At 53.2% G+C, this 16535-nt stretch overlaps 3 protein-coding genes across 3 annotated transcripts; all 3 read right to left on the bottom strand.

Annotated features, from left to right (window-relative positions):
• Positions 1-2737: 2737 nt before the first annotated feature.
• Positions 2738-6819, bottom strand: N0V96_009967 (uncharacterized protein; the record flags this gene model as incomplete). Its single annotated transcript, XM_053197336.2, has 6 exons — positions 2738-2988; positions 3042-3156; positions 3211-3646; positions 3698-4824; positions 4879-6688; positions 6776-6819. 6 exons carry the CDS (start codon positions 6817-6819, stop codon positions 2738-2740), a joined length of 3783 nt encoding a protein of 1260 aa, XP_053045214.2.
• Positions 6820-10536: 3717 nt separating this feature from the next.
• Positions 10537-12906, bottom strand: N0V96_009966 (uncharacterized protein; the record flags this gene model as incomplete). Its single annotated transcript, XM_053197337.2, has 4 exons — positions 10537-11406; positions 11468-11720; positions 11777-12270; positions 12385-12906. 4 exons carry the CDS (start codon positions 12904-12906, stop codon positions 10537-10539), a joined length of 2139 nt encoding a protein of 712 aa, XP_053045215.2.
• Positions 12907-14313: 1407 nt separating this feature from the next.
• N0V96_009965 (uncharacterized protein) lies at positions 14314-14910 on the bottom strand (the record flags this gene model as incomplete). The annotated part of the gene is made up of 3 exons (XM_053197338.2): positions 14314-14386; positions 14462-14577; positions 14683-14910. The coding sequence occupies 3 exons, from the start codon at positions 14908-14910 to the stop codon at positions 14314-14316; spliced, it is 417 nt and encodes a 138-aa protein (XP_053045216.2).
• Positions 14911-16535: the final 1625 nt, after the last annotated feature.

Genomic DNA, 16535 nt, shown 5'->3' with positions numbered 1-16535 from the left:
CCACCACCACCACAACCACCCAGACGGGCACCACCACTTCGGGGCGCCGCTTGGTTCGTTGGTTCGTGCGTATCAGGACGTTAACCCAGACAGCACCATGACACACCCATTTCTGGTAGTCTCGCCTTGCCTGATGGCTGGGATGCTGAATCATGTTTAACCGCGGTGTGTAGACTCTGTGTATCAGTGACTTCGTCGTCTCTATCTATGGTCTATGGCTTAGTAGTAGTGAGCCTCTTGTTTACTTCATTTTGAGGATGAAGATAACCGACTGCTACTGCTCACGAATGACCATTGTGACTAGATCTCGGGTAACTCGGGGGAAGCATAGAGGGGGTTAAACACTTCTCCTATCGGGACCGCGGTGTTGGCGTCCTAGAAGGAGTCGAAACCCCATCTTCCACGTTCCAAGCAGTCCGTCTTTCCCCAGGAATTGATCGGTTACAGGGAAACCACAGCCTACAGCGCGGTAAACCACAAGGCGAGAAGATGGTCACCTCGCCAAAAAGGCTTGTTTCTCCAGCTCATGTAGCCTCGTGATGTCATTGCCCACCCTATCATGCACCTCTTCCCCCCTCCTTCTAGGCTTCTCCTGGGTAAGCCCATTGAACGCGTTGGCTGCAATGGAACACTCGCTGCAACAGAACGAAAGGGTCGATCACTTTGGGGAAACGGGCTTGGCGGCGTTCAATGGATGCTTGGGCTGAGGGAGCGCGCTGGAGATGGACGTGTTCACGTGGTACAGCGGTGCTCATGCATATGGCGTCCACAGAAGAACGCCAGCAGTGAGAAGATGGGGAGAGGGTGTCGTGCCACTCACTATCTGGTCCTATCACAGCCCTTACCGCGTTGGCTGTCGTCTCGTCGTCTCTTCAATACCCCCAAAATCTTATCAGCTGGCTGTCGAACCATGCCTTCGAGTCGACGCCTCCCCCGGCGATAGAACGATGCCCTTTCTGGACAACGCAGGTCGGGCTACCCGGGCACACGGTTTAGATTGCTATGGCTCCAGTGTTCCAATGTCGTCCAACCAGACTCCCGAGTCCAAGACCAATCCCGAAACGCAAGCTACTGTCCATTCGATCCTAACTTCTTAGGAGGTTCACCTTGATTTCCTCACGATGTCTCCCAACATCCACACAGGCAATGCTCCTCAACCTGGAAATCCAACCCCGCAAGATTGGGCTCGTCCACAGCCCACAAGGACCCCCTTCCCCCTCCCCGCTGACACATACAATCGCAGTGGGGAATTGGATCCCGAATCCACTCGTCTCTCTGATAAGAGACGGCTCTTTTCGGAAGCGGAAATCTGGGTTTCGGAAGGGAGGGTGATCATGAATGAATACAGCAAACATCGCGAAAACTTGTTGGTGATTGACATCGCAAGAAAGTATGGTAGGAAACAACTCGTCCAGAGGTGAGCTGATCAGTCAGCCTCTGGACGTCCAATAACGAACCACTGCAACCACTGCAGAATGCAGACTCGCAGAACAAGAGCCCGCGGATAGCTATCTCTGCATCCCGGAGCGACCGTTCATTATGCGCCCCCTGACCACACCCACCAAAGATAACAGAAGAGACCCAACGTGGACGCGTAGGGGTCAACCCGTGTCCCGGGCGAGTGAAGCCTTATCAGTGGTTTCGCTCTTCCCCTTGCCATTGATGGTTCGAATTGCGACGAACATGGCAAACGGGAAAAGCGAAAAAAGACTTTTGAAATCGTTCGGCCCGATTCTTTTGTCGAACTTGAGTCTGTTGATTCTTGAACGTCGGCCGAAACCATGCTTCCAATCTGGAAAATTGTACAGGATACTCGGCACACGTCTCTTTCCCCAACACTTGATATCGTCATTCCTCTGCTGTTCATTTCGTACAATGAAGCTTCCAAGACCATTAAACTGGAATAGCAATGAAATGAATCGCATCCAAACTGGTCAAACCCAAAGGCCCTAAAGTCCTAAACATGCCGGGCAAAAGCCGAGGTCCCGCACGTCCACATCACCAATGTTCTGCCCCCTGTTCCTATTCTTATCTCTCCCGTGCGCTCAAGTAATTATTCTCATAATTAAACAGCCACCTGTCAAAAAAAAAGCCATCGGGACCTCCCGATGGCTAACATAGTCCTAGCGAGTGTTAGAAGGAATACTCGAAGAATATTCGAAGAATCCATTCTGATCTTGACACAATCCTTCGCTTCTCAGGTGAAGGCGATTGGGCGCTATCTGGTTGATAATCATTTTATCCCAGAACGATACTTTTACTTCTAGTGCTTGAGTATCAACTCAATCAAAATTACGCCACTGCGCACGAACTCGATCCTGCGATGTTGTCCACCCGGAGCCGCCCAGACGCCGCAAACGCTCACAAGTCACTCGATTATACGATACGGCCTAAAACATTCATACCGACTGCACTGAGCCGACTGTTCATTTCGACTACCTGCGTCCCGAGCATTCCTGTACTATCTCGGTACCAATCGTCGAGTATAATACCTCCCAACGGCGCCATGACCCTCGTCAAACTTGTTCGTACCAGTGGCCGTGAAAAAGATGTTCCCCCTTTTGAGCGCTTCTAGGACCTATGCAGGACCAATCCATCAAATCGTGTACCTCCCAAACGCCTTGCGAAACTTGGACCAAGCAACAAGAAAAGGAAACCCATGCAACAGCGATACTACCGCCCCAATGCGCAAGTCACGCCACCATTCTACAACGCCTAAGGTCCCCCCTTTTCCCAGCTAAGATAGGACCTCTTTTTCCGCCGCCTCGTCCACTAGTTTTCTCTGTTTCAATATTTTGACCAGTTCTGTCATGGTCACTGGTCGTGTCAAGAATAAATCCATTCCGCTTGCGAAACCCTCCTGTCGAGCGCCGGCCGATCCCAAACTCGTGATGGCAATAATCGTCACGGGTGGGAGGTTGTGTGCCCGTTCAAACTTCCTGATGCGCCTTGTAGCTTCAAGCCCATCCATTACAGGCATTGTTATATCTGTGCACTATTAGTCACTGCCTTCGTCTACCGTCCCGCATATCGACTCATACCTATGAGAATACAGCAGAACCTCTGCGGATTAGACGTATAAGTCTGCAGGGCCTCAAGGCCGTTGGAAGCAGTGGCATGCCGTTTTTGCAGCCTCTTCATATATGCCGATAGAATCTGATACCATTAGCCTCTGAACGCACTAGCATCGTCCCCGACAGATAAACAAACCTTGAGATTGATCGGATTATCGTCTACCAAAAGGAACTCTAGCGGTGACTTAACGGTTCCAGGAGACGGGCTGACGCTGGAGTTCATGTTGCCTCTAGCTGAAGCTGTCGAAGTAGCGGGCGCCGCTGCTGACGCGGCCGGGCGGAAGGGGAGTGTCAAAGTAAAGTTGGAATCGTTGGTATTAGCAATCCAGCTGTCTCCCGGTGACTGAGATACGATCTCGGTAGCAGGCGAGGCCACCCGTACCATTTTGACCGACTCGGACTGCGCTCGCGGTCTCGTCAACAAGGCGTCCGACTTCAATGCACGTGGCGATGGAGCAGGCCCCGGGAAGGCATCCGACAGGGGACTGACGGGTATCGTCTTCGTAGGCTGTCTTTGCTTCCAGCGATCAAGTGCACATGCCAAAGCCTTTGCAACCTTTCTAGGGCCAGTACTGAATCACAGTTAGCTTTGAATTTTTCGCGGAGAGAAGAAGAGGACTCACGGCTGGGCTATGAACTCCATGACAGCTTCGTGGCGAAGGGAGCGCCGGTAGGAAGTTGCCAGTTTCTGGGCAGCTTCGGCATTGCCACAGACTACGACGAGCGGGGTATCCACACCTCCAGTCTCTGACAGGCCGAGACGTCTAAATGCCTCCTCGCTGCAAACCATCAGATCCGTCTTGGATGCAGTTCGGCTGTCCTCGTTGAGCTTAAGATCCATCCACTTGAACGGCAAGCTTTCCACAGGAAGATCCAGTCCACCGGCGCGAAGCTCTTCCGAATCTTCAAGTCCCCTGCTAAACCCACACACCGAGAGTCGTGTTCCGGCCAGGGCGTTCAAGTCGGCCGAAAATTTGCGTCCCCTACTACTCGCTTTGCGAGATAGCACCAGTGGCATCGATACCGTGATACTCGTTCCATGGCCAACCTGACTCTCCACACTGATTGTGCCACCGAGGCCTGCCACAATCTGTCTGACAAGACTGAGACCCAAACCAGTACCCGGTGCGAGTGCGTCTTCCTGGGAGAACGGAGTAAAGAGCTTATTGTGCAGGAACTCCTCGGTGATTCCTTTGCCCGAATCGGTGACGGTGAGCACAACCATCGATGCCGACCGAGAAGTCTTGTGTACGACCTCCTCTTGCCTCAGGTGGACCTTGATGAATCCCCTGGATGTGTACTTGAGCGCATTTCCAAAAAGATTCATGACTATCCGACGGATGGCGCCGGGATTCGTGTGGACTACCCACGCGCAGTGCGGATCGATGTCGACAAGAATCTTGACGTCCTTCAAAGCGGCAGCCGGCGCGTCTGAGGGTTTCCGCCTGTGGCCTAGCCCATCGGACGTCGCAATGGCATCCAGCTTCTCTTGGGCCGGTGTTGGAGGTCCTGACGACGAACCGTGGCGCGCCAGGGAGTTGGCAACCATGTGGTGGAAGCTGTAGCCGATGAAAACACTCTCAATGACCTCTTCTACAAGCAAGTCAAGGTGGACGTCGGAAACCAAGCTCATCATACCAGCCTCGATCGATGCCGATGCTTCTTGTCGCAGCCCACGCCCTGGGCCATTATTCTTCCGCTGGGACTTGGAAGCTCGCAGGTACGTGTTGACCTTGCTGTAGTCAAGCAACTGTAACGAGTCAGCACGTTAACTAAGGCCCAGGAAGCGTCATGATAAACCTACGTGATCAATTGTGTCGAGAAGAGTTTTGCCCGAAATCTCGATGGTGTGGATTACATCGACCTGGAAAGCGTCCAACTGGGTATCGTGAAGAAGTTCTGCAGCAGCGACCACACCATGGAGCGGCGATCGGAGCTCGTGGCTGAGTGAACCCAAGATGTCTGTCTTTGCCTTCTCTGCCAGAACCGCATCCAATCTAATAACCTCAGACATGGTGACCATCCCAAATGCTCGCAAGAAAGGCAGATCCGCTGCAGGCGTCAATATCCGAGTTGCGCTCTTGCTCCACACAAAGCCCCCGGCAAAGCATCGTTCCTTTGAAGGATCCCACAGCGGTATCACAGCTACACTCCTCGCGCCCGGGAAGATGTCGATGATGGTCTTGGCTTCGTTCCGCCTCGTAAAGTACGAATGTGCTGCTTTTTGTTCAGGATGTGTGGCCGGGAGATCGTGTTCTTCCGTAGGGGTGATGTCGGCATCGTCGCTTTCGTAGTCGGCGGACAACCATTGGCCCGTCTCATCGAAGCTGAAAACCTTGCCGTTGGGGTATCGACGGAGCAATTTCCTGAGGAACTTTTCGCGCAAAGTTAGACGGCTGAGTTGTGGTGCACTGACGCCATTGGCAATGTCGTCCATCGTCGACGACCTTCCAAAGCTCTTACACCATTTGTCGTTGACGTCTTCGGACTTCTCGGAAAGACTGTCCTCGCTGCTAGAAAATGTGTGGTCTGCTACTTCACTGGCCCTCCGTGGACCGGTCACAAGGCCACCAAATGAGCCGATGCTCGCATCCAAGAACAAGGCGCCATCTACTTCGAGGGATTTCCTGATCACATTGGCGGCCCTTGAAAAGATCTTGATGGTTTCTGTCAAATGCGGGTCGGGTGGCGCCGTGCTTGAGGTAGTGGTGGCTACTGTCGCAGTCGTGGCAGTGGTCTCGACCGAGTCGCTCGATTCGACCTTGGTCGATGAATCATTCGAGTCTGCTTTGATCGGGTTGATGCCTGGGCGGACGGGCTCCGGGGATTCGGAAGATCTAGGTGACGGCGGATCCGCGTCGGGCAGTGATACCGCCAGCCTGGGAAGCTCAAATCCGTTCAAAGACGCTCGAGGCGTGGTTCTCGTAGTCGGCACTGGGTCGTCTCTACCTTCGATGAAGTTCCCTAATCCTTGCACCATACGCTCGCTTCGGCGGTAGCTTTCATTTACTCTTCTCGCGTCGAGATATTCCATTACTGTCTGGGAAATCTCGCGCATAAACTGCAACTCCTCTGTGTCGAGACCATTCCTCGGTTTGTCAGAAAAGATGCAGTAAACGCCAATGTTTATCCCTTTGGGAGACCGGATGGGAACACCCGCATAAAAGCGGTTGTACGGCGCCGCTTCAATGTAAGGGCGATTGCAGAATCGTCGGTCAGCAGCAAGATCCGGGACTACAGACACGGGAAGTTCGTTATCGTCAGTGATGTGTGCTGTCGGGTGGAGGCTGTTGGGGGCCGCGTGGGTCGCCCCTATCAAAACATGCTCGCAAATTCCAAAGTCGCGAGGGATGGCTGTCCCGCAAAGCCAAAGATGATTTTGCCTCTTGTACTTGGTATTCGGTGCCAGGGGCATGGACCGAGTAGCCTCGGCGACGATGTATTGATGCTGACGATCGAATAGTGAAATCAAGGCGCGCGATGCGTTTAGTCGCAAGGCACCTAGCTGCGCAAAGGAAGTGAGGCCAGTATCCGGAGACGACGAGATGGATGAGAACGGGATCGGTCGGTCGGGACTGTTGAATACGGCATTGGGAATGTGGAAAGAATCATATCTAGAAAGTCGATTTTGTCAGTTATTGAACAGCTAGAAGCGTCATGCTCCGAAGCTTAAGCCCAAGCTCGGAGAGAGGTATACGCACTTGAATGTCTCCCATTCGCGGGCGCCTTCTGATATCTTGTTCATACTTCATGCAGGTTGTTGGAGAGTGGGATGATGAAGTTTGCCCTGCCCATGGTACAAGGAATTTTGATGCAGTTTACGGCAACGACAAACGATGGGAAATGTTGTTTGTCGTTGTCAACAACGTAGCCGTAGTCCGTCGTCGTCAACAATTCAGGTCAAGGTAAGGCAAGGTAGGCAAGGTCAGATCAAGTTCAGATCCAAGTCCCCCAAATCAAGGAGAAGAAGCATGCTTGCTTTCAAAGGTGAGGCGGCGGGCATGACTGAAATGCCGCCCCTCCCCGCTGAGGTGGAGCAGGGATCCCGGAAGCCGGGATGAGCATTGTTCGAGAGGGTTGGGGGGCACGGCGCAGTAGCGAGAAGACTTGAGGGTGACGGTAGTGCAGGCAGGACCCAGGGCCAGGCCAAGGCGGCGCATATCCTTGCCCTGGATGGGAAACCGGTTCTTTGGGCGGTTTGGAGATTGGCCATTGCAACCCACGGGAACAGGGGTTCCAGGCTTCTGCATCCTCCTCGAGGCGTTCTCCCAGAGGTCCTCCCACAGGCTCCCACAGGGCAACTGGAGACCTAGAGCATGGAGGGCGTGGGTGCCACGGTGCGCGTGGGTGAGTGAGTGTTGGTGGGCAGTTTGGCGGTGGAATGTGGAATGGAGGGGCGTCCCTCGTTTGGCTCCGTTTTGCGTTGATGGGAGACCCTCGGAGAATCTGAGATGCGCTAGACTTTAGCGGCCGGCGAAGAAAGTGTGTAGTTTGTCACTCTGCAGCAGAGACGCAATAATTTGGCGACATTTGAGCCGGATTCCGCAGCCTCAGCTAAGGTAGCTAGAGGGCAAGTTCAGATGCATGCCCAACCGGTGTGCGTGTGGCAATCTAGACTGCTGTTCGGTTGCATGTTTTAGGGGTCTAGACGACCTTAGCGTAAGGGCACGCCGCGCGTGGATGGGAAATCGATGGCGGTGGTATGTTTCCGCGTGTGTTCTGAACAGTATTTGTGTGTGTCCCATCCGTCCGTTACCCTAAAGGCCTAAGACCATTCGTAGGACTCTACTCCGTAGTGGTGGTGGTGGTTAGGTCGAGAAAAGTGTTTGCACGTTGACGCCTGAAGAGAGATCGGAGGCTAACGAGGCGAGATGGTGGGACGGCGCAGATGGTTTTGGGATGGTGGCGGCGGCCAGACCAGACCGACCCTTGATCCTTTGTCCTTTGTCGAAAGACAATACCGGTACCGGTAGTGCAGGCAAATCTGAGCAGAGGGATCTGAGGGCGCCTGTAACGATGATGAGCAAAGTGTAATCATCTGGTCTGCAAAGCAAGATTGGAGTATCCGTAGACTATCCGTACTGGCTGGCTGGTTGGATTCGGGATTTCCAGTGTCGTGTGCCATGCAACACTGACGACGGGCCGATGGACTGATGTCTGAGTCTTGACTGTCATTGACCAACGGGGAGATGGACGTTGCCTTGGCTGTTGCTGCCAGGACGCTCCCCTCGGTCACCGCTCGACACTATTCTCTTTCCTTTCTCTTCTTTCTTCTCTTGATCGACTTCCTCCCTAGCCGTATTGTCATCCATATTGCTGTCACACTCGAAGTCTTGTGGACCTTGGACGTCGCCCACTTGCTTCCATGTGAGCAGCAAACCGAGGAGGGGGAAGGCCAACCACAGCGAGGAAAGTCGATGACGGGACTGGCTCCGGGATCCTTGAGAACTTGGGCTGATCCTGGTCCCCACTCGTACAGACCACTTTCAGAGTCGATACTCAAGCCAATTCCACCCCATGCCCCTGCCAAAGGTCGATGAGGGGAGAAAATGGAATGGGCAGCTCGATCCTCGATAAAAATCGGAGAGGGCAGACCGATGAACCATAGACGTGGGAGATTTCGGGAGGGTCACCAGGTGAGCGGTGAGGAACCAAGAATTGGGATTTTGCTGCACAGCATGCGACGAGATCTGCACAGCAAAAAAAAAGATGGTGGACTCTCTGGAGGAATGGGCAGAATGAAGAGAAGAAGACACTGTGAAGCTACGGTAGAATTGTGCGTGAGATCGCGGACGTCAAACAGGTACGTACAGTGCGGAATGCGGATCCGCCTGGAAGCCCGTGACTCGGTACGTACTCGGGGATCGGGGAAAGTAAGAGGCGAAATAGTGGGACCATCAAGATGGTTTGCAAGGGATTCGAACCCAAACAAGGGAAAGAGCGGGGCTCCGAGTCAATGGCCCTGCTCCTTCTCAACTTGTTACTCTTCGATTCCAAGTTTCCAACCGGCAGCTGCCCCGCTTGGCCCCGCAAATATGCTGTAATCCCGTACCGTGCACGTGAATGGCGCACACACAGCTAGGCACACAAGGGCACCTTGAAGGACACGCGCGGTACGTACCCCAGCGATCCAGTGTCTCCGGACCTCCTATGCATCTTCCAAGTTCCAATCGCAGCTCTGACACGCCCTTCATTTTATCACCGACAAATCATGGCCTCACATGTTTGACGACCATCTCCAATGGCCCATTAGTCTTTCATCTCAGAGTCGAGACCAACGGTCCAACACGTAATCGATCTTGGCCTTTGGTCTCCTGTATCCCACAGCAGCAGCAACCTCCCATCAACACGGGACCACCTGATCTCGAGTCAACCTGAACCAGTTGCTCCAGACGACCTCCGCACTCATCCGTTCCCTTTCCGTCGCCCCAATCATGCACATTCCACAATTCAGCAGACAATGAGACGGTGAAATCCCATCGTACATCAGCCGAAACCATCGTCATCCCGTCTCCTGGCCACCAAACCATCGCTCGCTTCAGCCTATCCCGCAAATAGCAGTGTCAGCATCGCCAGCGAGCCAAATGTGCCAGGCACGATTGGGGAGTGGGCATTGTCCGGTCCCTGGAGATTTCGAAAAGCCCTCGCTCGTTATTACTGAGGGAAAGAATTAATCGAAACCGTACGCCCTGCTTCTACAGCTCTGTTCAACGGTTGGGCAGCTTTCCACCGGCCAGCAACCAGAAACCCCGTCCTGGACCCTGATTCAGCCCCTGGCCCGTCGGTCATCCCTGCGGCGAGCATCCCGTTGCCGTTGCCGGGGCTTTCAACGCCCAAAACCTCTCAATCCTACCCTCTGGCCCCTGGCAGTCACGCACGACGCAAGACCCCGAAGGACCCCGATCGGTCACCCGGGTCGGCCATGCCACTACATCGAGCCTCGAATGTGACATCGACTATATTGCATCGCTGACGCTCTGGTGTTTTGGCCAGGGGTCAGACAACGATAGAGATCTGCATCCCAAAACAACCAAAAACCGTTGCAAAAAAAAGAACCTTCTGGCACAATCTGTCAAATGCCCGCAGGATGGCTGCCGTGACGCCGTTTACACACCATCCGGACCGATGTAATAGACACTAAAACTAGCTAAATATGTTTTGGCACATGGTACAGATGATGGTGCCAAGTTTCATGTCCACATTGGCTAGCACGCCCTGAGCCCTACGACCAGGCGAGTTGCTACGGAGTACGGAGACAGAGTCCCAGCTTTGTTCGGATACAGATTGTGGACAGAAAGTGTGGGCAATATTCACGTCACGACGTACGACTCAGTCAACCCCGTTCCGCATGACATCGAATTTCCATCTCCAAGGACCACAGCATCCAAAGCAGGTTAACAGTCCGAAGCTGGTGAGGCTTGGAGAAAATATCAACATAAGCCTCTCCGATAATAAAGCTATTCTAGGCATGGTCAACCAGCTTCATCCCGCTGATGACACCCTCAAATCCACTGCCTCCGACTGTTGCCAACGGCGCCTCCACCGCAATCGGCTGCCAGACAAACCGGGCCCCGTTCCAGCCCATTACTGTCAAAAACTCCTTGGGCTCGCCGTCTCCAACGTCTAGGAACGTCTGCCTCCCCCTGCCAATGAGGCTCGCATCTGTCCACGACCCCACGGGGAACGTGTAATTGAGCGCGTACGTGCTCTCCCCTGAAAAGAGCATGACGGCGTCCACAGTCCCATTGCCAAACCACAATCCGCTGTCTCCACCGCTGAAGATGGCTCCCTTGGCGTCGGACGTGGGCTTGATCGAGAAAGAAAGAGTGTAATTCCTTCCCTTTTGCGTCAGCGGAGTCGTGATCCTACACGAAGACGCCAGGATGGCACCCTCGTCGCCCATCGCGCACGTCGTGGTTGCATGGTAATTGTTGCCCGACAAATCTTCAACAGCCGTGCCGTTGCTACCTCGTCCCTGCTTGAAGTCGTATTCAACGATCGTCGATCCAGTGGATGCGATCCTTCTATCAAGGTTCTGCCCCGGCGCGAGAGGCTGCAACGCAGAGAAAAGGCCTTGGTAATCAGCCTCAGCAACTTGTCCTCCCCACTGCTTGTCCGCGAGCGCAGGCAAGCCATTCCTCCATTGGTAGTATCCCTCCGTCACCGTCGTTGCATTCGGGCCAAAATCGTTCCATTGCGGCGCAATATGGCCCAGCAACGATGCACTGTCCCTTGCGGCATTGTTTGATGCATTCGTGCGATCAAAAATATTTGGCGAAAATGGCGATCCATCGGGCGAGCCATTGAAGATGAATTCCAAGCTGAGTTCATGCTTTTCGCCAGGTCAGTCCGGTCATCGCATCGACACACGTCAACTTGGATTGATCACTTACACCATACCACTCGCTCCACTTTCCAACCGTGTAGATGTAGTCGCCCGAGTTGAGCACCTCGTACCCATTGTTGACAAAGTCGTAGAGCGGGTTCGCCTCAAAGTTGGCCCAGTGCTGGATCGAAACGGACTTGTTGACGGTTCCGCCGACTGAGGGCGCAAAGGTCCCCCAAATTCTGACCTTCTTACCGGATGTGCTTGTGATGTAGTCGTTCATCTCGTCCACAAATCGCGTGTACTCGGCAACCAGGGCGCTGAATGATGAGCTTATGCTTTGTTACTGCCAGTTTCAGGGGGTGACTTGACTTACTCTTCACTCAGCGTCGGGTCGACATACTCATCGGCACCGATCGAGACCGTCTTGGTATGGAACCATGGCAGGAAAATCTCCCAAATCTTCTTCACCATCGGTATTGTCTCCGGGTTTGAAATGTTCAGCAAGCTCAAGTCGCTCGACAACCCCAGCTCGGGCTTCCATTGCGAAATCACGAGAGCGTGCCCGGGAGCCTCGATCTCCGGCAGGATCGTCACGCCACGCGCTGCGCACTTTGCTTGGACGTCGTCGAAAACCTCGCGAGTGTAGCTCTCATTTGCGCGCCTATTGAGGCCCTCGAGGGCTGGGTCGTCGGAGTTGAGCCGGAAGGCGGCATAGAGGGAAAGCATACGCTCGCGTGAGTAGATGGCAACATTGTTGTAGAGATTGTCTGAGAGGTGCAGCTGGAAAGTGTTTTGTTTGAAGAAGGACATGTAAGCGCACATTTCGATGAGGAATTCGGCTGGATAGTAGTGTCTAGCGATATCGAGCTAACATATTGCATAGGCAGTTAGCTTGAGGTTCTCTTCGCTTAGGCATCCGGCCGGGGGCCGTTCACGTTTCCCGCGATGCATGCTCCGGCTCGGGCTGAAGGATTCTCTCACCATCATGCCACGGGTTCCCCATCCAGGGCTATCTTTCCCGTACCCCAACTTCAGCTCCCCATCTCCGAGGACGAGCTGCTGTAGGACCGTCCGAGTACCCCACCACACGCCGAGCGGGCTTGCGCCGGTGATGAGCACACCGTCGATCGTAACATCAAGAGAGTATCCCTCGGAGGTCTCGCGCCCAGCAGCGTCTTTGTAGAGGCTTGCATCGTCCGCCAGCGTCAGGAAGATGGATCCTTGCTCCGGGGCTTCGCCTAGCTCAATCGGAATATCGAGTTTCAGCGACGAGACGAGGTCCGCCGCGAAGGTCGTAGCAAATGCATGCAGAGTTGGCGGGATGAGTGTTTGGCCTTTCTCGTCGACGGAGTCTGCGTAGGCGGACGAGACTATGATCTTAGAGAGAGAGGAGGCGGGTATGGTGCCGCCTGTTGGGGTGTAGGGCGTTGTTGGGAGACCTGAGAGGAAGTCTGCTGCCGCTGTTGCCGCGAGGGAGACGAGGGCGGTGGTGAGGAACCGCATCATGAGGGTCGAACAATGGTTTTTTGGTCACGATGCTTGGGGTTGGTTTGCAATTCCCCTCGCCAATTGCAGGATTGGACCTTCTATAAGTACGGCAGGACGAGGTCTTGGATTCAATGGCCATTTCGATCTAATCATTCGAGCATCGTGGGTATGACGCGACGGGACGTGACCTCGGCGCGCGGGGGCTCGGAGCCGGATGGGATGTTTGGTGAGGGGAACCCAGCTTGCGCGACCACCCGGCGCGAACCATGGTGACATAACTTTGTGATGAGAGCTGTGCGATTGTAGAAGGTAGTAGCCGGATCTGCATTGTTGGGTTTCTACCCCTCAGGTGATGGAAACATTGCAAACAAGTTAGGATACGAAAGGATAATGATAAAAGCCAACATCGCAGCGCGAGTGGAACTCGGTTCTTGGGCCACACGCTCGGAAGCTACCAGGCTAGCCAGATACTGCCTGCAATTCCCGTTCAAGAGATGGAACGACCTCGCAACTCACAATAGCTTTTGTTCTTGGTGTGATGGCAACGTTGCAATCAATTATCTCTCCCTTTCGCAGTTCATCCCCCCCTGATTACACTAAATGTTCCAATCTCCCGTCCCCGCGCTTAATCGAGTGGGGTCCGGGAGAGGCAGACTGCTACTGCGGAGTCGTTGTTCCGGTGCTCCGTTGGACGGCGGCGGGGAAGTCGGACAGGGGCCGGGCCGGGGTTCGCAACTGAGGACGACGTTGCGTGATGTTTAAATCGTTTATTTTCAGTCTTCTGTACCGTTGCAAGCAATTGATAAAAGGTTGGCAAAGAGTGCTTGGAGATAATGTTATCCGACTGGAGAGAGAGCTCATTTGATTTCAATTGTGATATTCAGGCCTTATTCCGAGCTAGAATTCGTGTTTTATCGGTCCATTGATTATGAAAGGAACTGGGCATGTTACATATCTTGTCGCTTTCTGCGTTCATTAGTGACGTCTACGTATCGTATAGTCACGCTAAAGACATCAAGGTACAAGATGAAGATTATTTATCTATCGAAAAGGGAGGAAAACGTCAAGGCAGCTCCCCGTGCCCGAGTTGGTTTTCGTGATGGTGCTACGGGGCACCCATAAATGAGGTCACGTGTCGAGCGGTGAGACCTTGGTTATTGACTTGAATAAAAACAAAAAGAGTTCACCCCCCCGGTGCTGAATTGGGGGCTACATCTCTTGGTGCTCATGCTGGGAATCGAACTCGAACTCGTAGCCTGTCGTCGAGTAGGCTTTGGGCGTAATTTGATTGTTGACCATAGACCACTCCACCACCCAGCCAGTTTGACCTGACCCGTCGACCTAGACGGGCGCCTCCTGGCTGGTGACGGGAATGGTCTTGCAGGGCCCTCTATACCCTTACACCCGGCCGTCGTTCCTTCCTTACTGGTCGTCGAATGGTCTTGCAAAGTCGTACGGGTGCATGTTGACGCATTGCCCGACATTTGGATCCGCCCTGGGATATTTATGACAATTAGTAGTCTGTTTGATCTTCCCAGCGAAGGTGCGAGTCCGGTAGAGAAAAACTCACGAGTATTCCCAATTCCAATGCTTCCTCCGGCCGCCGCGCTCACAGCCTGCTTCTGCCTTCATGCCGCTGTAGCATTCCTCTATCTCGATGTTGCGTTGGTCACCATCCCCGATATACTATCGTCACGTCAGTGATGAAATAGAGTCAGGTAGAGTTTCTTCCATGATTCATATGAGATGAAGACGCAGGAGGAACAAGACACGACTTGATCTCTCACCTACCGAAAGCTCAAAGTCCCATTTTCTACCGTTCGTATCCATGATGCAGATTCGGCGGAATTCATTCTTCACGTAGCTGCCCGATAGCTGAGCGCACACGATTCTCAGGTCGACGGGGGCGTTGTTGTTGATGTCGTATTCGCCTATGATGCCGTCCTTGTAGCATTCGGCAAATACTATTGGGGCAAAGATGAAGATGGTCGCGATAAGTAGAGACTGGATGGTTTTCATGATGGGCAATGAGGGAACGACTGAATGAGTGAATGAATACGAAATTGTGCAAGAGTAAGAGAACCAAGTATGTAGACAGGCAACGATACTCGCTCTGAAGTATTTGTGTGCAATGCAGGCCATATTGCTTTTTATATCAGTGATAAATAGATCTTGACCCGGCGAAGGTAGAAAGTTCTTGAAGCGGTTGCCGCTTAGAGGCGTCAGCATGTTGTGATACCGAAGAGGCTTTAGTGTCAAGTTTTAAGGGAACCTAGGCGAGCCCCAAATTCAGCATGGTACAACAGCAATCAACGCTGGGCGCATGAGTTTCTTTACCTACAGATAGCAAGGGGCTGGGGTGTTAAGTCGTCATCCACCACTGTGTGACACACTTACACAAGGCCAGACTCGACAACAGCTTCACAATCATCTGGCTTCCTTCAGCATTGCCTCGATTGGGCGAGTTGATGAGGTCGGGACCACCTAAGGGGAGCTTCCCCGCCGTCCGTGTTGGTTTCTTTGCGCTTTGCTTTGGACCTCGGCTATGGGAGTCTCGGGGTACGCCGAGTTCCCAGGCACGTTGGTGTGCTACGGTCGTTTCCCTGCGGCTTTGGTCCGTGTAATACATCTTTGGAACAGAGCGCCGTATATGGGAGTTGTGTTCCCATGTGTTCGTTCGAGTCTTCTCCCTTGTCTCTTCCATTCGCACGATCGGGCCCTTGCCTCATAAAAGATTGAAGGGTAGAGCATAACTCCCAGAAACGGACTGATGAATCTAGTTGCATCAGCTTGTTCCTCGACAATATAAGTCTGCACAAAGGCCCTACATAGGCATGCTTAATCAGTCTCAGAAACGGAAACAGCCGACTCCGAAATCCACATGCAAGCCTCTATACATGTGTGATGCATCTCTAGCTCTACTAGCACCCGGAAAAGACCACTACCTGAGATTTCAAGATGAACGTCTCTCAACTAGCAGGACTTCTGCTGCTCGTCGTATCAGTTGTTATTGGAGAGACAGCGCCTGCCAGAGCTGAAGCTAGAACACTTACGCCATCCCTTGGTTCCAAATTGGGTCACTCCAAGTTCATGCTACCAATCAACCGGACTCTACTTGCCAAAAACTTTAGAGATCCTAACCGCCTGGAAAATGACGAGACACCATTCTCTCCTAAGCCTCAAGAACCGCTCAAGGAACGAGTCGAACCTTCCGTTGCTAGAAAATCCACCGCAAGGTCGCATATGGGCAACAAAGTGGATGAAGACAAGCCGAGGACTGCCTTCAGGTGAGTCACCTTTTGGAAGATTCGAGATAACACCGAAGAGGTACTGATAGATTGAAGGACACGCCAGACCTCTTCAGGGAGCATCCACGCCAGATCGAAACCTGGGGCCTTCCCATGGGCGGGTCTGAACCCCCAAGGAACATACCCTTGGACGAGAACAATCATATGCATGGCGGTCTGCGAGAGAAATACATACCACATAAGAGATATACTGAAGGGAAAGGGAAGATGGCAAGCGTGAGTTTAATCTCTTGAGTTCTGTTGATTTCGTTGGCTGACCTGATCGCGACGTACCGTAGATGTATCCTCAAGTGCAAATCTGATGGATCCATGACTGATGTTACTGGCGAGATATAT

Source organism: Colletotrichum fioriniae (assembly GCF_027942845.1).
Source record: "Colletotrichum fioriniae strain IMI 355084 chromosome Unknown scaffold_13, whole genome shotgun sequence".
NCBI lineage: Eukaryota > Fungi > Ascomycota > Sordariomycetes > Glomerellales > Glomerellaceae > Colletotrichum > Colletotrichum fioriniae.
Note: the sequence above shows the minus strand (reverse complement) of the source record. Positions and strands in the feature narration are given on the sequence as shown.